The 22681-nt window shown below is 38.6% G+C and overlaps 1 protein-coding gene across 2 annotated transcripts in view; it reads right to left on the bottom strand.

Annotated features, from left to right (window-relative positions):
- Window positions 1-1551: 1551 nt before the first annotated feature.
- The window catches only part of LOC109053124 (kinesin-like protein KIF26A), a 50046-nt gene continuing 28916 nt past the window's right edge, over window positions 1552-22681 (bottom strand). For both annotated transcript variants that reach the window (XM_042777770.1, XM_042777771.1), the window contains 11 exons: window positions 22366-22555; window positions 17696-17887; window positions 16378-16471; window positions 15385-15647; window positions 14356-14539; window positions 13119-13278; window positions 12404-12566; window positions 9115-12160; window positions 8271-8461; window positions 6655-6805; window positions 1552-3370 (listed from right to left, as the gene is read on the bottom strand). In XM_042777770.1, the coding sequence (XP_042633704.1) occupies window positions 3189-3370; window positions 6655-6805; window positions 8271-8461; window positions 9115-12160; window positions 12404-12566; window positions 13119-13278; window positions 14356-14539; window positions 15385-15647; window positions 16378-16471; window positions 17696-17887; window positions 22366-22555 (4816 nt within the window). In that variant the 3' untranslated portion in view covers window positions 1552-3188. The remainder of the gene's footprint in view (window positions 3371-6654; window positions 6806-8270; window positions 8462-9114; window positions 12161-12403; window positions 12567-13118; window positions 13279-14355; window positions 14540-15384; window positions 15648-16377; window positions 16472-17695; window positions 17888-22365; window positions 22556-22681) is intronic.

Raw genomic sequence — 22681 nt, 5'->3', positions numbered from 1 at the left:
CAGCTGTGCACAAAGGCTGTTTCTATAAGGTGGGGCAATTCCAACTTTGCAAGGACTGTCTGGCACTTCTGACTCACAGCCTGTAAGTATGTTTTTATATTTAAAGAATTCGCCACTGACTATTCAAATGCAAGTTTTAAGCAGTGTAGAGTAGCGTTTGTTGTTTGTCCTTTCTCAGATCACAAATGTAGACATGGTTTTATGTTTATGTGGCGCGATATGCAACGCAATGTATAAATAGACAGTATACTGTATGTCATTATAATCAGTAATTATGCCCCCACTGGATGCAACAAATGCCTCCTTTACAATGGGTTTTTATTGTGTTTGTCTTGTCGCGCAGCATCACATAGCATCACAATATGGTAAGGGGTGTAACATTTCCATTCTTGAGGTATTCGGCCAATCACAACACACGGGATAACTGGCCAATCAGAGCACACCTCGCTTTTCAGAATGATGAGCTTTGTAAAAATTGCTGCGTTTCAGAAAGGCGGGGCATAGCGGAGCAACAATAATGTACAGTATGTGGAAAATAATGTTTTTTGAACCTTAAACCGCATAAACACATTGCATTACATGTTTTTAGCAACGTCATATGACCCCTTTAATTTCAAGTCATCATTACACAGTCTCTTCTCCAGCACATGTGAAATGTGATCTAGTTCATCTGGTGGGTAACTTGTATTATATGGGCATATCACAATACACACTACTATTTGAAAGTTTGGGCTCAGTAAGACTTTCTAAAGTTTTTGAAAGAAGTCTCTTATACTCAACAAGGTTGCATTTATTTGATCAAAGATACAGCAAAATCAGTTATATTATATGAAATGTTATTGCAATTTAAAATTACATTGATATTTGAATATATTTTAAAATGTAATTTATTCCTATGATGGCAAAGCTGAATTTTCAGCAGCCATTACTCCAGTCTTCAGTGTCAGATCCTTCAGAAATTATTCCAATATACTGATCTGGTGTTCAAGAAACATAGCTTATTATCATTTTTAGAGGATTGTCTTATGAATAGAAATCTCAAAACAACAGCATTTATTTGAAATCTATATATATATATATATTTTTTTTTGTAACAAAGAAAGTATTTACAGTCACTTTTTTTCAATTTGTGAATTAAAGTATTTATTTATTTTTAAAAATCTTACTTACTCCAAACTTTTGAATGGCAGTGTAGCTCTTTTATTTTCCTATTGAATGTTGATGATCATAAGCTCCAAGAGGGTAAACTAATATAATACTGATTTACCTGGTTAAATGGTATAGTGAAATGCAAGTATATAAAAGACAGATACTTTCTGAAGTGTTATCATTTGTTAAAAAACAGAATTATGGAATTCATTCAGTATTGCAGACTATTTTGCACATACATACTTGTGTACAAAATATTTGTGATTTGTACTATGGCCTTTATAACATAAGAAACCTGAATGTTCTTTTAAAAGAAAATACTTAAATACTACTTCTAATAAATAAATATGTAGAAAAATTAAATAGCCACACAAAGAATTATAAAGAGGAAACATTCTTTTTATTCATCATTTCATGGTAATGCAAACTTAGGAGTTTATACATGTTTTTTAAAAAGGATAAAAAACTGTACAATACAAAGCATGAACACTGGTAAAATGTCATAGACATTGAAAAAGTCTAAATGCTTGGCAAATCTGTTAAACTTAAATTATTAGTAGAAATCGCCGACTAAGATACAAAACAAAAAGGAAAAAAATAAATATATTTTATGAAGAACACAAAAAATGTCATGCAGCAACTTGGAGGAAAAAAAGGCCTGAGTCTTTTTTTTCTCTCTTCTCTTTTAAATAATTATTTAACAACAAAAACAAAGAAAGAATTTTAAGAAAATAGCCACATATTCTACTTCAAACCTTTGCAAATCCAAATAATCTCTTCTGTTTGTTTCTTTATGAGAAACAACAGTCACGCTTCTCTCCAGAGACACTTTAAGGATTAACAAAAATCATCAAACATCAGAGGCTGAAGATAAATCACTAGACACAGTGATAAGGTCCTGTGCTGTGAATTTGTCAACAGAGGATAGCCTTTTGTAAATCTGAACTTTTTCAGCAAAGAAAGGCATAATCTTTTGAAGTTCAGGTAGGTACAGTGGATTTGTTTACTACGTTAAAAGATACCAGCTAACACTGGATGTTGCATGATCAGAGAAAAACAGACACATGCATACATTACAGTATGACGCATACCGCACACACTGAAATTTGTAAGTACAAACTCACTTCGGTTTGATGTCCTGAGAAGGGTTTGAGACATGCTCTAATTTCTGATTTGCCACCAGCTGCACCAATCAGTTAAAGTAGTAGCTCTGGATCGGGGAAATGACATGTCGTCAGAGAGTCAATCATTAACCCCAAAGTATACTTCGGCTGTCCGCGTTCCGCGACGGTCCACACACTGCCCTTGTGACACAATTTTCATCACCAGAAGTGTCTGCGTGCAGCCCAATTTTTGTGACCGCATGGACGGTCCGTGTGCAACAGTGCAGAGGTGAGGTTGAAGGTTTAGACAGAACGAGTCAAGTAGATGGTACTGTGCATGTGTTGAGCTCGTCCATCCACATTTGCGTATGAAAGCTGAGCGGACGCGGCTGTGCATGAGATGGAATGGAACACAGAAAGTGAAGTATACCAGGGCCTTTATGCAGAGCGACTGTAACTAAATGAAGACAGACGATAGTGCCACTGCTTCAGCATATTTATCCAATCGAGTGACATCACATCTGTCAGGGCCAAGCAAGTTTTTGTGTTTAATACTTAAAGACTATATTTTTACTCACTTTAGCTCTTATAAATAGACTATATACTGCATTGCAATGCAAAATACTTAGTTTTTCAAAGTGTACTTGGGAAAGTTGGTCTCAATATTAGCACCAATCATAAAATAAAGATAGTTCTTGGGACTTTTGGGGTTTAAGGCACTTCCTGGTAAAGTTTAATGAAGATCGCAGGACACGGTCTTGCTCTACTTTAATTCGGTATCTTTGTTTCTCAGCATTTCAGAGAGTTTCTAACCATACTTATTTAATACCTGCACTTGATGTGTTGCTCCAAGAAGGACATTCTCAATCCCAGAAAAAAAGGGGTCTTGTCGTAACTCACGGCTAGCTTGCAAACAACGTCCTGTTTTGTTCTCTCTTAGACCTCCATCTCCTGTTGTCCACTCTGTCCTGGGATCGCGGGCACTGCGATATCAAAGCAGGTCTCCATCATCACACGAGACTTGCATAGGTTGACACAAAACTCCAGGTCTCCTGTGGCCTGAGCCAGAGCCTCCAGGTAGTCCTGTGACTCCTGGTCCAGATCTGGGTCCACATCAACTAATGGAAAAAAGGGTGAAAAATATAAACAAAATTATTATTTTAAAACTAAAACTTGCATTTTAATAACAAGGGATGTTATTAAACAGTAATTTACCATTTACCATTCAATTCTTGAAATGACTGATTGACTGACTGATCAATCAGTCTTGGTAAGCCAATTTAACATGCACATTTTGTGCAAAATTCTTTAAATAAATAAATAGTAGGCCTATGTTCAATGATATGGACATAAAATGAATTATTTGGAGTTACAATAACATAATGTTTTAAATGATCTTTATTTGGGGGGTTTTCTCAATAAATAATAATTTCCATTTGTAAATAATTTGATTTTAATTTTAATAACTCATTTGAATACAGCTCTAATTACAACATGTACAGTATGAATATAAAAACCAAGCAGTCTCTAAAATAAATACACACATAGAATCCTACATAATAAAGATGTGAGATGCAGCCCTACTGACACACCTAAATTGAAGTTTTATCACTCAGAAAATAAACAAACAACTCTGCATGGGATAGTTTGTTGGTGTGGGAGATGGGTTTGCAGAAACACCATCCTCATTTTACTAGGCTCTGAAGAGGGCTGATTTATACAGCATGACAGCACCAATCACAGCTTTACCCAAGACAGCAGTCACACATGAATGGTAAACATCACCTGGACAGTGGGCAGGTAGTGATTGCAGAAGAGAAAAATAATATCTTATTGATTTAAGAACACACGCAGACACACGTTTTCACTCCCGCTCTCCATACACCTGCCATTTTCTCTACATTATTCCTTTATGTCCTGCGATTTTTCTCCCACATACTGTTTACAAAAGTGTTTTTTCTAGCAAAGTGGAGACAGATACTTTCAATATCAAGGTTGTTGTATTGGTGGTTTGTAATAGTTGTAATACTAACTGAAACTGAGGGACAAATACAGAATAAAACAGAGATACAGAATCAGCAGAGCTTTCTTTGCTGCTGGCAATGTTCTTTTTCATTCTCAGTAGAGTAAACAATACATGATTAAGCTTCATTTTCTTCTAATAATTTTCTTGTCCTGTTTGATACCAAAAGTTTGAGAAAATCCTGAAATACAATAATAAACCATTTGCTGACTCATTGTTAAAATTAAGGTTAAACGTCATAAAGTCTGTGTTCAGAGTTTGAACCATCTGGGATGGTACTCAAATGGTTCAGGTCATACTTAGAAGGGAGAGGTTATTATGTGAGTCTAGGAGAGCATAAGTCTAAGTGGACGTCCATGACATGCGGAGTCCCACAAGGCTCAATTCTGGCACCGCTCTTGTTTAGCCTGTATATGCTCCCACTAAGTCAGATAATGAGAAAGAACCAAATTGCCTATCACAGCTATGCTGATGATACCCAGATTTACCTAGCCTTATCGCCAAATGACTACAGCCCCATTGACTCCCTCTGCCAATGTATTGATGAAATTAATAGTTGGATGTGCCAGAACTTTCTTCAGTTAAACAAGGAAAAAACTGAAGTTATTGCATTTGGAAACAAAGATGAAGTTTTCAAGGTGAATGCATACCTTGACTCAAGGGGACAAACAACTAAAAATCAAGTCAGGAATCTTGGTGTGATTCTGGAGACAGACCTTAGTTTCAGTAGTCATGTCAAAGCAGTAACTAAATCAGCATTCTATCATCTAAAAACATTGCAAGAATTAGATGTTTTGTTTCCAGTCAAGACTTAGAGAAACTTGTTCATGCCTTTATCACCAGCAGGGTGGACTATTGTAATGGTCTCCTCACCGGCCTTCCCAAAAAGACCATTAGACAGCTGCAGCTCATCCAGAACGCTGCTGCCAGGATTCTGACTAGAACCAGAAAATCTGAGCATATCACACCAGTCCTCAGGTCCTTACACTGGCTTCCAGTTACATTTAGGATTGATTTTAAAGTACTTTTACTCGTTTATAAATCACTCAATGACCTAGGACCAAAATATATTGCAGATATGTTCACTGAATATAAACCTAACAGCCACTCAGATCATGAGGATCGAGTCAGTTAGAAATACCAAGGGTTCACACAAAACAAGGGGAGTCGACCTTTAGTTATTATGCCGCCCGCAGTTGGAATCAGCTTCCAGAAGAGATCAGATGTGCTAAAACATTAGTCACATTTAAATCTAGACTCAAAACTCATCTGTTTAGCTGTGCATTTGTTGAATGAGCAATGTGCGATGTCCGAATTGATTGCACTGTATTTTACATATTCACTATATTCTATGTAAAATCATTTTTCTATTTTTAACTGTTTTAAATTCATTTTAAATACGTCAATTTTTAAATCATTTCCAATGTTTTAAAATTGCCTGTTTTATGTTTTTAAAAATTGCTTGTTTTATTTTTGTTATTATTTTTCTTCATGATTATTTTACCTTCTTTTATTGTGTGTACCACTGAGCTACCAATTAAAACAACAAAACCAAAAAAATACACTTGACACTGCTTGCAAAGACTTACAGCTTAAGTGTTGAAGGCAGGAAAAGTAAAAAAGATCACAATTACAAAAACCTCAACAATTTGTTTCACAGTTTACATTTATGGAGAATACTCTGGAAAATCAATGTCATCCATTATTGTCTCAGGCACCAATTCAAAGTAGCCAATGCTCAAGACATTTCTGTGAATGCACCAATACCTCAGCATTTTCAGCAATACAATCACACTATAGGGAAACTTATGCTGTGTAAGATGTATGGTATAATGAATCATTTCTGACGTTGATGCATGGTAGATCGTCACAGTAAAAATGCCAAATGAAATTCCTTTTGGCTGAAAGCAAGTTCAGTCAAACAAAAGTCACTTAACATTATTGTATAATACTTATTAATATTCAGTGTCATATAAATCAGGGGTTTTTATATTGAGGTCAAAGGGGCCACAAGGTGTCAGAAGAAAATTACCATCAATAAGGCATCAAAGTTAACTTGTTGACTTAAGATAATAAATATGCTTCATAAGAGCAAATCATAAGTTTAATTACATTTATTGTGTTCTATAGACACTCCTAGTTTTTAAACTGTAAGTGGATGGAAAAAGAAAACTCTGTGAACTTAATACGAAGTAAATATTCTTCAGATAATATTTTATAGCTTTGATTTTAGTACAGTAACAAAAAAATTCTAGCATATTCTATCTTCATGCATGGGATGGGACTTCATATATGAAAATATGTTTGCCATAATACTCATTAGCATTAAAAAAGTTTGAAAACCCCTGACATTAAACAATAATACACTAAGGGACTTACATTCTCCTATCCATTTACTGGGGTCTAGCATGAGACGAGTCTTGGCATCCTCCAACTCTTTTTTCAGCTTCTCATGCTTGGCTCTTATCTCCCTGATCTGCTGCTGCCTCTTCTCCAACATCCTAAGGCGGGCGTTGAAGTACTGCAAACCCTGCAAGTGTGGGACAGCAGTGTCAGTTGCATACAGTCAACCACATATCTTTGTACCTATTCCAATCACCTACTAGACTGTGTGGCTATCCTCAGGGCTGATTTAAAGTGCAGTGGCTTAAGCCGAATTGATTCAATGCTCGCTAACCTATATAGAGGATTTAGGTCCTCAGCCCCTTTGGTCAGATTAATTAGGGCCAAGCTGGAAATAAAATTTGCATCCTGGTTAAACACTCGCTGGTCTCTTAAAGGTACGTTTGCTTAAGGGATTAAAAAGAAAGATCATGTTCAAGAGGAATCTGTTACTGAATGGTTGAATTACAGTAGATTACACTACTCCTATCATGTTTATTCTGTCACTAACAGGTGGCCATTAGAAAGTAAATGAAAATGCAAAATAACAATTGAAATGCCCTTTTCTTATCTTCAATTATCGCAGGTTTGTGAACTATAGATGAAGAAAAACTCAAGCTGTTATGCTATGCCCACTGCAAATAGGATTTAATTTCACAAAACATATATAAACTTAGCAGTTATACAACCTCCTACCTTCACACATACATAAGGGACAAGGGACTGAACAGCCTAATTCGTTAAGCAAACTGCCAGACTCTAATATGCAAGCTGAGATAATTTTTTCTTAACTGAAAATAAATCAGAGCGTCATTCAACTGAGTTAATGTCTTTTCCTCTCATCTTCTCCACACAATTGCCTGTGTGATCAGGGTTAGAAACTCACAGAGAAATGGTTGATGTCCCATGGACGCGCTGTGTGGAGTGGGCCATAAAGACCAATCAGGCAGGCTGCAGATTGTGGAGCCACACCTCATTCATCACAGGCACCCCTGACCCCTCCCTGATGCTCTCTCTCCTTCTATCTCTCTCACCAACTCTTCCTCTCTCTGGAAAGACCTTTGCTAATCTTTTTCCACTTCTTTCCATCTTACAACACCAGTCATCCCTGTCTAACCAAAGTTATCAGTCCAATCTAAAATCAATTAGCCAACATAAGTAACTGTCACAGAGATAAGCTTCATTTCTGACAACTGCACTTGTCAGATGTAAGAGAATCATCAAAATCTCATGCTATCTGATGCTTCTGAGTTTAGCATAAATGAAATATTGATTTTATTCCATCATACTGGGACTGAGCCACATGCTGAACACTAAAGTGAAAAGGATTGAAAATCAATTGTAGGATTGTTTTACAAATTTTTACAAAAATAAAAGTCTTATATAGTGGAAATACTCCACTTCTTCAATTTACTCCACTTCTAAAATAGCTTATTAGCCTCATACTAACACTTATATTTATTTTATATATTTATTTATTTTAAGACTTAGCATTGCTTGACACATAAACTACTTGAACACAGTTATTTACTTCACTCTAAACTTTTGCTATTTACTTCATAAATTAGCATACAAACAGCATAGAACACACTTGTTAAACCTAATCTTCTTACCTCTGTCAACCCTTCTTTGCGTCTCTGAAGGCGTTCCACATCATCAATCTCGTACACTTTGATCTCAAAGGGCTCCTTCATAGTACCCCCCAGTGGAGGTAGATCGACCCACTGGCCTGCTGCACCAACCTTCCTGCCCAGAGAAGAGGTGTCTGGCAGAGGAGCAGGAATCAGACGGCGTCGCTGCAGGCCTAGAGGAGTTACACAGGGTAATGCTATTCATGTAGGCCGAAGATGAACAGCAGAGTTTGTGGGCATGCTTTTAAATATGCATGAGGCTTGCAAGAGGTTAAAGGATTTAAAGCAAAAATGATTTTTGAGTAAATGCAGATTACAGAATAGGGTGAATGCATATTAAACACCAGATATGCCTAATAACCTTAGGGTTCATAAATTTGGACTAAATAGACTGACTGGCTAGATGGAATGCTTTACTAATATTTATTGCCCTTGCAGAATCTTAGGTAAAAGCCATGGCACACTGTGCAACATGAGTGGCCTTTATGTCAGACTGTAAAAATAGTGGAGATTTGGTTTTGGTCCCATATGTCCCCACTGACTGCTTGTAGGGGCAGTCATACTGGACAACTGTGATGTAAAATCTGGCTAAGACATTCACACAAAACAAACTGAACCAATCTTAAAATGTAACTATTAACCAACACCCACACAAATAAAAAACAAATTACAAAAACCTAAACTAAACAAACAACACAACATAAATTACAACAACCTTCACTGTACTACCTATTTTCCATTCTAACTTTTGAAGGCCATCTAATAAATAAATCTTAAACTGATCACCAGTAAATAATGCCCTGATTGGTTTCACAGTAAAACTCACCATTGGATCTCTTTTTGGGAGATTTTGAGGCCTTTGTTCGACTAGACCTGGACACTCCACTCTCACTCATGGAATCATGGGCAGAAGATGCACTGCCTGTAGTTTCACTGTCCCTGATCATGCTCTCATAACCACTGCTGTCTCCACTGTGATAAAAAAGTGCAGTGCGCCCCATGGCAGGGGGCAGTTCACCACTAAGTACACTGCTGTTGTCACTACCGTGGCCACTACTGTAGCGCTGAGGATGGCGAGGGGGCGTGATTTTGCTGTAAGGAGAAGGCAAAGGAGCAGCCAGTGGTGTCTCGCTGGAAGTTCTGGCATCATTGTTGCCATCTGATTGGTCAGAGCCCCTGAGGTGTTTCTTGGAGCTTCCAACTGCTAATTCACTGACCCGACTGTTGGCTGCACGAATTGCTTGCTTTGTGCCCATAATAGTGCCCCTTCCTTGTTTAGCATTGGAGCTTATGACAGAGCAAGTTGGGAGTTTTCCAGTTGGAGGTAGACTAGCATTCCGAGCAGCTGACACAGCAAGGAACTTGGTGGAGGAGCTAAAAGACTTTGAACCAGTACTCGACAAGGCCTTTCCTTTGTTGCCATTCCCAACAATGGATCTAGAAGTTATACTTGGTTTTATCTGTCCAAGCTTACAAATTCCACTAGTAGATGGAGGGGAAGTGGCGGTTGGAATAGATATTGAACAGGGAGTCCCAAGTTTTGACACCATTTTAGCAGATTTGTCAGTGCTACTGATACTGACATTACTGTTTTCCCTTGAGGGTACTGGTTTGGAAGCCACTGAGGTTAAACTCTCACACCTTTCAAGGGACATAAGACTACCAAAATGCCTTACATTGTCTCCTTTAGCTATATGAGATCTGAGACTAGAAGCTGTCTTCAGGCTGGATGACTTAAAGCTAAAGGATTCCCCTCTAACTCGACCATTAAAGTCCTCCTCAGAAACCGATGCTTTGGAGGAAGACAATCTTGTTCCATCATTACCTACAGACTTTAAGGCACTTGGAGACAACAAAATCCGTGTTCTCTGGTCGAGACTTGACTTTCGGACAGGTGGAGCAGGGGGGGACATGCTTCCAGACCTAGGGAGCATACTACCCTTCTGTCCATTAGCTCTCTTTCCTAAGGATGAGAATTTCAGGCTACCAGTCATTTGCAAGGAATCATTACCCCATTTTATCTCATTTGAACTACGGGGCACTGATACCATGCCGAGAGTGGTGGCTCCTCTCTTGAGCTGAGGCATCTTGCTCAGGTCCCCTTTCTTAATGCTCGACTTCTCACAGCCATCCACAACCCTTTGAGATGTGGTTGATATATGCATTTTAGGAGGGCGAGGTACACTGTTGCTATTCCTGCCTGTCTTTCTAGACGGAATCCCACTTGTGCCATTTTTTGGTGGTTTACTAACAGAGTTAAACTCAGAATTCCTAGCTGAGTGTAGCCCCCTACTAGAGTGGGTCCATTGTTCATCTATTCTACTACCTTGGCGTTGTAGCTCATGGCTGTAGCTTCTGCTAGAAGATGCAATTTGGGTGCTTTTTCGAGGGAGTGTAGAAATGAATGAGATTTGGGCAGACTGTGAGGCCATGAGTCTATTAGATCTTATAAACTTTGGACCACCAAGGGATGCTTTGGTACTGTCATGAGATAGAGGGCACTTAGATATGGACAGTTTGTCATTGGTTGCAGAATCATAGTCTTGTTCTGAAAAGCAAATTCCACTGTCACCCAATGGACTATTTGTTCTTTGCTGGGAGAAAGACTCTGTGTGTAAACCACCAGGTAAATCCATCATGGAGCTGCTGACTGGTCCCTTGCACACTCCCTTTGATGAGAGGCTCCCTTCAGTCTTATTACTACTTGGGGTACAACTATTTGTCTTGCTAAACCAGGAGTTGACTGAAGAATGTGCAGTTGCATATCCAGCTGTAAATTCCTCCTGTGACTTAGAAGTAGCAGCTTGGTTCAGCTGGGACCTGCTCATCTGGCATGTGTATGCATCAAACTCATCATTGATGCTGCTGATAATGCTAACAGACCGTGAGTGAGATGCCAGAGCCTGCAAAGAACAGTGTGTGTTAAAGCTAATGATGCTGGATGGTCTCCCATTGTCTGGAACCAGACCAGCAGGTAGCTCTTCGACCACTGTAAACACCAGCTCATCCTCTCCATTGAGCTCCACAGGTTGCTGCAGTGTAACTGTAGTCCTTAAAACATCCCTGTCGAAGCACCTGTTCCTCAGAGCAGCACGTAGGTGACTCACCTCCACAGGACTTCTACTGAGGTGATGGGATCTGTCAGTAATTGGGGAGTCATTGAGTTCTCCCTGCCTTAGGGTTTGTTGACTCATACCTACTGGAGGTGCCCGTGCGGCTAAACTCGACTCAGTATTCAAAACAGAAGCCTTTGAGAGGCTCTGCAAGGATGAAAAGGCATTGGGTTTTTGTATAGGTACTCTACTAAAGACTTTCTCTCTAACAACAGGCTCTGAATCTTGCCTTAAAGTTGTGTTAATTTCAGATGTGGCCCCATGTTGCAGGTGTGCAGACTTCTGAAGAGAGGACTTGGCAGTCCTGGTTGATACAGAAGCCCCTTCTGACCCTCTTTCCACTCTACTTTTGGAGGCTGTCTGTTGGCCTTTTCCTTCATTGGTGAAAACAGATGTGCTCTCACTGCCATCAATACATTCAAGCCGTTCTTGTAACTCTGCAAAGGTGTTACATTTGAGGTGGTCCCCATCAGACTTAGGTCCCTCTTTTACATGCTTCTTGTTCAGGGAGGGAATGATAGGAACAAATGCTGGTGGGCCTTCATTGTCACTGAGTTCATGATCAGAAATAGGAGTCCCACCAGGCCCCACATAGATCACTGTATCACATGAAAGCTCACTGCTGGAGGAGTAATCTGGGTCACTGGATAACATTGCAGGGTGGTCTGGGTCAAGAGCCACAGTCCGAGGGTAGAAGGGTCTCCGTCTGATGTGTCCCTCTTCACAGGAGCTCTCCCTTCCAGAGGAACTTGATGCATACTGAACAAAATAACATACCACACTCATCAATATATTTTGGCAGAAAGCTCTTTCACAGAGCACAATAAATACAGAGAGGCATCCCTTCACGAAACAGTATGTCAATATCAACAAAGGTGAAAAGTGCACACCAAAGGAGAAGTGTCTTACTCACTGCCTTATATGGATACCTCCTTTTTAAATAACCATTAATACATAACCAAATATAATTCATATAATAAATACATCTTTTGAATCACAAACCTTGGATTTCTTCTTTCTCATGTGGTGAATACGGGAAGCAAGCTGCACAGTGGTGAGAGATTTGGCATAATTGGCTAGTGACTCAGAGATGTGGGCGATCATGGTGGTTCTACAGTTGATGTTGCCCAGCGATTCCCTCAGCAGCATGGTAAGCTTGCTGTCTCTGAATTATACATCAAAAAATGTTCTCGTTAGCCAAAAAGGAAGCTAGGCTTTGCAACGTTCTTCCCTCTAAGATCATTGAGAAGTTGTCTTAAAATAGAGGATTATGAATCATACTTGAATAAAAAGAAACCAAAGAAAATGATGCTAACTCTCTAATGAATTGATTTGGAGTGTTTTTATTTTATTCTGTTATGAAGGATGTTATTTTCTGAAGCAACATTTAAAAGAAAAAGATTATTTTGCCCTGCTCATGTCACTGTATTTACTATCCCACCTTCCAGTGAGTATTTCTTGATTTTCTTTCAGCGTAAATCTCTTACTCCCTGACCCACATTCCTATCAATACATCCCACCTCAAGTCCAATTCACCCTGGCTGCATTCTCTCCCTGCAAAGCTGGCAAATTGGCCATTGTTTTGAGGAGGGTGAGAATGAAACCCTTGCAGATTTAGATCACAGAGTGTGCTCACAAACACATTACCACCATTAACAAAGATCTATCATCTCCCGCTATTGGTTTATATTGATTAATTCAACCACAAAACACATACCTGTATGGCACATGCTTGGCTCCATTGGCCAAGGCTAGGATGACATTTCCAAGGGCAGCCATTGACAGACATTGGCCTCTCCCTCCATCTCGTGTTTGACTCAAATCAGACTCACAACTGCCCAAGTCCAGAAGATGCAGACGGCTATGACTCCCAGACACTGCAAAGTTAAAACAGAAATTCACTCCCAATGTCCAGGTTAAAGACTCTGGGTTTCCCATTTAAACACAGTTTTATTGTTTACAGGGCACATCTTCATTCCAAAACCCTAAACATAATTTAATAAAAAGCAAAGACACCCAGTAAGACTTTTGTCCTGTTTTGAAAGAGCAGTAGTTTCTACTTGATCAGTACAAATGACTACAAATGACTTAGTTGTCTCTGCACATTAAGCTGAGACAGTGTTGCAGGGGACCTTATGAGACATTAGTTGGACTTAAGATCTCTGCTAGGTACATGGGGATTCAATATCCTTGGCAGTCCATCAAACAGCAAGCAATAAAAGTAAGTACAGCTAGTTAGATTACAGTCCCATGTAGGTCACTAGAGTAAAATTCATTCAGTATCATTACAGAAGATGCATTTATTTCACATTGAGATGGAAGCCATTAACCTCATGTCAGTAGGATTTACAAAGCCAGCGCCCAGAACCGAAACCCTCTGTGGAGCGGGAATGTAAACAAGCTTCTCATTTCATGCTGCGCTCTATAAACATCTCTGCAGAAGAGACTCCAGCCTCATTACATATTAAAACCTATTCTGGCTAGTGTCAATGGCCAGAACCCAGCTTACACTGCAGCGATGGGAGTGCAATATTAATGACCATTCTAATGTTGACATGCTGACTTGACAGGATGGCTATGCCCAGTAATGAAAATGTGCTAACCCTTCTTGTAAGCATTCTCGTAGAGCCATTATCAGCGGGACTAAATTGAGGTAACTGATACTCTCAGTGAACATGGAGAGGTATCGGCTGCCCTTGGTAACAGTCTTAGGCAGTGCTATAACTTAATTTTTGAGGTGGAGGTAAATTGCCTTTGAAGTTTAATTATTTTAAGGCCTGTATGTTAAGGTATAGCTACTTAAAATATTACTTTAACATTTCTTTTCAACATTAAAAGTCAACTATTATGCTCTTAAAAGACAAACAGCCATATATGAAATAGCTTGTGTCATATATATCACATTTCAATACAGTTTTCCTAAAAAATGTGAAAATGAGCACAGTGAGCCATACTTCCTGCTTTGGTACTCTTCTCCATAGGGTACTGGGAAATGTGTAGGGTGAAGAGCATGTGAGAATTCTGCCGGTCCTCTTCCTTACAGTCAGATCTGCTGGTGCTGCGTGCTGCCAGAGCTGCATCCAGGAAAAACGCCGCTCTCTCTGCAGAGTACGCCCGCAACTCGCTCTGGTTCTGCAGCTGAACAAATTTTGAATTGAGAGTGAGACACGTAGATAAAGAAAGAGAAGGGAGACAGAAGCAATTTGATTTTGATTAATTGGATTAATGAACATTTTCATTTTGGCAGTAGTCAAAGAACGTCAAATGACTTGCAATTTCATACTACTGGTTAGTACGATTCTTTAAAAAAAATAAATTAATACTTTATTCGGCAAGGATGCATTAAATTGATCAAAAGTGACAGTAAAGACATTTATAATGTTTAAAAAGATTTCCATTTTAAAAAACGCTGTTATTTGGAACTTTCTAATCATTAAAATAAAAAAAATAAAAAATAATTAAAATATGGTTTTCACACAAATATTAAGCAGCACAACTGTTTTCAACTTTAATATATAATAATAAGAAATGTTTCTTGAGTTTATTGAGATTTCTGATGAATCCTGTAACACCGAAGACTGGAATAAACAGGAAATTAATAATTAACATTTATTTATTTTAAAATATATTAAAATAAAAAAACTGTTATATGTTAATTATAATTTATAAACTGTTAAATTGTAATAAGATTTCACAATATAACTATTTTACTGCATTTTTGACCAAATAAATGCAGCCATGGTGAGCATAGGAGTATCAAAATGTCTTACTGACCCAAAACATTTGAACGGTAGTGTATATAAAAAAAGACATAATGTTGCACCTAATTATGTTACATTTAACATTTAAAAAAATTACCTTAAATTTTAATTTGTCTATTTAATCTTTTCACTGGGAATTAAAACCATGACCTTGGCATTTCTAGCACCATGCTCTATAATTTGAGTTACAGGAACACAAACTAAAAACAAACTCTAATGCACCTGTGATCCACAGACCGGATCCTCTCTCAGGGAAATTCCTGCACTCTGACTCTCCTGGGAAGTCCCTTTGGAAAAGTCAGCCAACAGGTCTCTCAGCACCTCCTCCCTGCCACAGATTTCCACAGCAGACACGCGTATGGAGAATCGTGTGCCAGTCTTCTCTTTCCTTTCCTCGATGAGTTTGAAGAGCCAGGAGATAGCACAGGGTGCCACACCCAAGCTCTGCGTAGAGCTGTCCCTGCCAATCATGGTGTAGCTTTTGCCTGAGGTAAAGGTGAGCTACGGTGAGAAAAACTGGCTAATGCTAATGAAAGATGTAACTGAACATTCAAGATTAACATTATGCTTTAATTGTCCTTATATGGTTCTTATTTAGCTAAAAAAGGTCATAAAATAAGTAAGCAGTGTTTGTCAACATAGACATGATAAAAATTACACTGTCCACTGATTAATTTTGCGTGACTACATAATGATATAAGAGCAGGTCTATAATAGGATTTGTGTTAATAATAGGACTGTCTATGTAAAACACCCCTAAGCTAATAAAATTAACCCACAAGGATGTTAGTCTTAAGAGAATATATCACGCTAAAGCAGAGCAAATGAGCAGCCAAGCTAACTAAGGGGGATTGAAGCAGCATGGTGGGAGGCTGAACAACAAGAGAGTATGAGAGAGAAACTGAGCGCTTTTCAAACACAAATTGTAAAAAGAGGGCACTTTGTGTTCAACAAACTGCTATTACTGCTCAAACACATATGCCCTCCCTGCATTTTCTCTGCCTCCTTGTTAGGAAATTTCAAATGCAGCCAAAACAGTGTATTTTACATCACTTTTCCTTTCACCTCTTGTAAGTGATGGCTACTCCATCTAAAATGGTTTCTGAACAATTCATTATCTGTCAAAGCATGAAGAGTTGTAACAGAGGGAGGTGAGTTATCACAACAATAAAGTGAATTACAGCAAAATATGGGCTACTATTGATGTTTACTAACCGAGGTTGGCTTGACCAAAACAGAAGATGCAGCCATCTGCCCCATTGACCACAGACTGGATAACCTCTGCCACTGTCCCTGAGCACACCTCCGCCTGAGGACACAAACCCAGATTTAAATAATAACTCAAACTGTTTTACAGTATTAGTTGTACAGACAGATACATTTACAGACAAAACAACAGATAGAACCATTGAACGACAGAAAAAACAGTAGATTGATAGATAGAAATACAGATGGACAGAATGATAGAAAGGACATCAGACAGGATAGACAGAGATATAGGTAAAACAACAGACAAAGAACATCAGACAGACAGACCGAATGATAGACAAAACATCAGACAGACAGAACGACAAACAGAACAACAGACAAATGTCAGACAGACAGAATGACAGAGCGATAGATCGAATGACAGAAAGACAGACAGAAACAGAGTGACAAACAGGTAAATAGACAGACAGACAGATAGAATGGCAGACAGAGCAACAGACAGAACAACAGACAGGTAGATAGAACAACAGAAAAACAGACAGACAATACAACAAAAAGAGAGACAGAACAACAGTCAAACAGAATAACCGACAAATGTCAGACAGACATAAAGACAGAACAGCAGATAGAATGATAGACAGACAGAACAACAGACAGATAGGCTGACACGCAGATACAACAACAGACAGCCAGACAGATAGATAGAATTACAGACAGATAGATAAATCCTTGCAAACTTGATCCTTGCTCATCCTTGAAACTTCCCAAAGAGATGCAGAATACAGTACGGAAACAGATGAAGATTTCAAACCCTGGAATTATGTGTGTGTGTTTTGTAGCTTGAGGAAAGCTTCGACAGTGTTGTTGTAAAAACCACCTCTGATGTATGCTCGTTCAAAGCCTCTTTTGTTTTGAACAATGTGGGGTAGTCATTGATCATCAGACCTGATGTTTCTAGGACAGGGAAACCCAAAGAATCGAAACTCCCAAAGAGATCAGCAGGAAGCAGAGAAAAGAGCTCTGTTATCTTTTCCTCTGAGATCCCTTCAGGCGCTGTGGGCTCGGAACGATAACCCCAACTCACCAACCCAAACCTTTTATCTATCTCGCAAACCAAGTGAAACTGAATATCTCCCTTATGTATTGCTTTGATCTCAGCATCTATGTCCTGCCTGTTAGACATCAATTCTGTGAAGATTTTTGTTCAGTATAAAATTATAAGTACAGACAGGAAATAGGGGATATCTCCTTGGTGTAACTTGTAAAATGCTTGCTTTTATTATTCTGATTGCCAAAAATGTAAGTCTTTATACCATTACTGTACCTGTGAAGCATCCTGGGTAAAGACAGCATCAAAGGTAAACGTCTTTGGGGCGGTGGCAGAGGTGGAGCGTGCACAGGTGGGTGGCTCACAAAAGGTCAGCTGTTTCTTATGGCCGTCTACCTTGAGAAAGGACATGGATTCTGAGATGTCTCGTGATCCTTTGGCAGGGCATATCCTCACCATTACTTTCACCTGCAAAGCACACATTTATATTCATATCATAATTATATTTCTACATGATTTTATTTGTGACAAGTTCTTTTTGAATTTGCGGCTGAATTAAAGCATACAGCTGTAATTGCACCCTCCAACCACCCACTAATTCTCACAATTATTGAGTGGTTTGGGAATAAGGTGTTTCAGTTTCCTGGCCAAGAATGCCCCTCATACTGGCAAAGTGGAAAGCATGTAATAAGCAGAAGATGAATACGGAGATTCCCAAAGCCCTTCTGCTCCCACATAGGTGACATCCTCCTGTAAAGTGTGGCTGGAAAACAGAAAACAGACCCGCCTTGTTCTGACCAGACACTTGATAGACACATTATATTAAGAAATATATATAAAATACATCACGTTTTCCATGAAAATATTAGAAGCACAACTATTATCAATATCGATGATGATAAGAAAAGTTTCTCAACCACCAAATCAGCTTATTAGAATGATTTCTGAAAGATGTGATCCTGAAGACTGGAATAATGGCTGCTGAAAATTCAGCTTTGATCACAGGAATAAAATACATCTTAAAATATATTAAAATAGAAATAGTTAAATCAAAAACTTTTTTAAAAGGTAAGAACTTTATTTAGGGACCATGAATCCTTAGCTATGTGTCTGACAGAGTAGCATAAACTATCAATAATCACTATGAGACGCATTATGTACTTTATGTACACATGAGACACATTATGTACACAAAGCATGGATGCAACATCTTTCCCCTTTTTACAGTCATAATCATAAATGATAGCAAAGTGAAACATGACTGAAGCAGAACAGTTCATTATAACACCTACTTAATGAAGCAATAATGTACTCAGCTGTCTGTGTTTAACACCTTGTTTTATAGCTCTGCCACTAGGGACACTTTCAGCAACAAACAGCCCCTGAAGTTTACGGTCCTCCACTGAGATAAAGAATTCAATTGGCAGACAATAAGGATATCTGTTGCCCGATCAGGCTCACTATTTTCCTTACTTATACAGACATGTTTGGCATTAAATGCTGTTACAGACTAAGCTTTACCTTCCAAGGAATAGATGGAAGACCAGAAGCTTTTAAAAGTCACTTATGCCTAGGCAAGATAAAACAAATCCAATTATAAAAACAATTTTTTTTTTCCAACATAGGGATTGACATGGTAGTCCAGAAAATGTATTTTCGCAAGCTTGGGGATCCAGGTCCAATAATAAAATGAAATGCAATGACAAACTCCACAACATCAGTTGAATGTTTGAAGTAACTTCCTTTTGTGATCTAATGTGGCTTCTGGATAATGTGGATAAATAGATAGATAGACAGATAGATAGACAGACAGAGACAGACAGACAGAAAAACAGACACAGAACGACAAAGAAAGAGAGAACAATAGACAAACAGAACAACAGTTGTCAGACAGACATAATGACAGAACGACAGACAGATTTATAGACAGATAAGGCAGACAGACAGACAGAACAACAGACAAACTGACATAGAACAACAGACAGAATGACGGACAGACGGAATGACAGACAGATAAATAGATCCTCGCAAACTTGATCCTTGCTCATCCTTGCAAACTGTCTTTTGTCAAAAAAATATTTTTGTCTTTTAATTACTGAGTTTTAAGCAATTAATTTATCAATGATACAATTGAAATCCATTTTTTGGAAGTTGCAATAAAAAAAGCAAATCAAACAATTCCCCTTTAGTGCAAAAGCACCAGGATGTGTCAATATCCATAATCATTTCCACACAGATAAACTTTCATTACACTCACTGCATTACCGCTACCTTCCCACAATCACCTATTACTCTCTATCCTTTGCTTTCTAAGCACTTTGACATTTCCTTCTTCCAAAAATAAAAAAAATGAGAGTGTTCATACCCATTTTCTTTACAAGTGCCTCAAAATCAGCAGGCAACATATTTCAACTCAGTGGGGCTTATTAGCAATCACTTCACTGTCTTTTTCTTGATAAAACTCATTAAAAACTTGCAGCTGCCTGCCTTTGGTGTGACTTTAGAAAACTTGTAATGCCTATTGTGCACATTTTCCAGTGCTGTGTTTGCACAATGCATCAACACAATCAGCTGCGCAATTAAGGGAAGGATATCGCTTTATTCACATAGCCCCCCACAACTGCAATGGATATGAGGATGATGTAATAAGCTGACTTCTCCAGAGGTGTCTGGGTGCATTTCAAGGAATAGATCAGGTGACCTCGCCATTCTTATTGGTGGTTTAGTAGTAGAATTCTCGCCTGCAATGCTGGAGACCCGGGTCCAATTCTCGGCCCATGCAAGGACAGTCTCCTTTTTTGGGAAGTCGTGGCATAATGGTTAGAGAGTCTGACTCGTAACCCAAAGGTTGCAGGTTAGAGTCTCGTACTGGCAGGGATAGTAGGTGGGGGGAGTGAATGTACAGCGCTCTCTCCCACCTTCAATACCACGACTGAGGTGCGCTTGAGCAAGGCACCGAACCCCAACTGCTCCCTAGGCGCTGCAGCAAAAAATGGCTGCCCACTGCTCCGTGTGTGTGTGCACTTTGGATGGGATAAATGCAGAGCACTAATTCCGAGTATGGGTCACCACACTTGGCCACATGTCACGTCACTTCACTTAATGAGCAAATCATCTCCCTGCACCACCTGCTGTTGTTTATGAGTCAGCATTCTATTATAGTATCTAATGCTAAGAACATACATTATCTTCTTACTTTCCCACTGAGAAGTCATCCTAAACCATCTCTTTGAATTTATTTAGAGTGCATCACCTGTGCTGGAGGAGGGTCATACGTGGGTCAATGCAGTCTTTCATGGCTTTTAAACCTCCAGGGGGTGTTAAGGAAAGGAATGAATTTGTTACCCAAAATAGCGTCAACATGCTGAGATGCTCATGATGCTCTAGACTCTAGAGAGTCCCATGAGAGAGTATATATGAAACTATCAGTTGCTTGTCAAGATGTAGCAGTATATGTTCAGATATTTCAGAGAAGGCAGAAGCACATGACCTCAGCTCATTAAGTTAATATTAAGCAGGTGCTCTTTAAACAAAGTGACTCAAAGTACACTAATAAGGATTAAGTGCTCTGCTTAATGAGTACCAACATACTTTAGCATGACAGTTATCATCCAGTCACTAAGAATTATGGAGTTTTTATAGGCAAAACACGTTATAGTCAACTCATCCCTGTACTGCTTGTAAGCCCACATTAGGGAGATCTAGGAATGCACAATACTGTATATCGACACCGTGAGGATTATTGGCGATTATTAGAATTGTTATTTTTTTATATATATAATTGGTATTGGTTGGTAGGGCATACTGGACATATATACAGTATATAGTGAATATATATATATATATATATATTACATTTAGATTACCTTTGCTGTCATCTAATGCTATGAGTTAATCTTTAAAAACACTAATTTGAAACAGTTAAAAGCAGTCTTCAGCAAATCTCTAAACGAATATGTATTTTTAATTCTATACATTACAAATGTGGGTACATTGAAGTTTGTGATGCATAAAATTCACTTGCAGCATTTAAAACAACTGATTTTAGTTTTTTTTTTTATCTTTGATCAGTTCAGACAAAATTATATAGAATTTTAATTTCTTTCAGTTAATATGAAAAAATTATCATTTTAGCAGTGTTTTATCAAAATTTTAATATCATGCATTCCTAAGGGAGATGTTTTATTAGTTTAGTTTAGTTTAGTTTAGTTTAGTTTAGTTTAGTTTAATATACTTTACTGTACTTTTCACAAAAAGAGGAATTTTAATACTAAGCCCAAGCACTGATATTAAACGACTGGAGAATCAGGGCTGTTAGTTTGCTTATTTTATCCCTGTTATTTTACATTGCTCATTTACATTGCTACAGGTTCAGACAATCCCAAATAGCAAACAACATTTGATCTGTTCATATACTTAAAGGAAATAATATTCCAGATCACCAGATGTAATGCTCACAAATCTGGTGTTCAAATAATTCAAGAACGAGGCACAAATATGGCTCTTTGAGACATTGGGATATCATAAGCATTTCCACACTCAGACTGTCCAGCACTAATAAACAGCTCTGTTCTAATAGAGAAATATATATTTCATTCAAACGCCCCCTGATGTCATTCTCTGACCCTTCTGTTTTCATACATTGCTTTTCCCACTCCTACAGCCTGTCAGTCACTTACAGTGAGGAATGCTGTCTGGCATTCTGAAGGAGCTTCTTGGAATTCCAACAGCCTGGGAATCAGGACAACTGGGCCAACTCATGCTGTCACACACAGTCTGCTTTGATGGTAACTCGAGAACCAGCCAAACTGATCAACCCACGGGGCATTCTTGAGCAGAGGGCAATCAGGGGTTTATGCATGATGTCATTTTATTAATATAGAAGAAAACATCTCTACAATGATAAAAGATAAACTTAAGTTTTAGCAATGACAACATTATTGTACCTTTCCCATGCCGGGGCTGTCCTTAACCTTTGACCCTGCCCTGAGGAAACATGGGGGTACAGGTGGGGGTGAGAGCTGCAAGGCAGCGCTGAAGCCATCAGTGTAGAAGAACGGCTCTTCTGGGTCAGGTGGGGAAGGTGGAAGCGGCTGACACTTCTTCCATTTGGAGAGGTTCAGCTTCTGGGCAGCCCTGTGAAAGAGCAGCAAACAAAAGGTTAAGTAAAGGAGTCATGTCCAGGAGGTTCATCTTGCATTAGACCTGCAATGGATGAGTAACAGTTTCTGAGTCTATGGCAATCTAGCAGCAAAGAATATG

The sequence above is a fragment of the Cyprinus carpio genome, chromosome A20 (genome assembly GCF_018340385.1).
Source record: "Cyprinus carpio isolate SPL01 chromosome A20, ASM1834038v1, whole genome shotgun sequence".
NCBI lineage: Eukaryota > Metazoa > Chordata > Actinopteri > Cypriniformes > Cyprinidae > Cyprinus > Cyprinus carpio.
The sequence above is the reverse complement of the archived record's forward strand: the minus strand, read 5'-3'. Positions and strand labels throughout refer to the sequence as shown.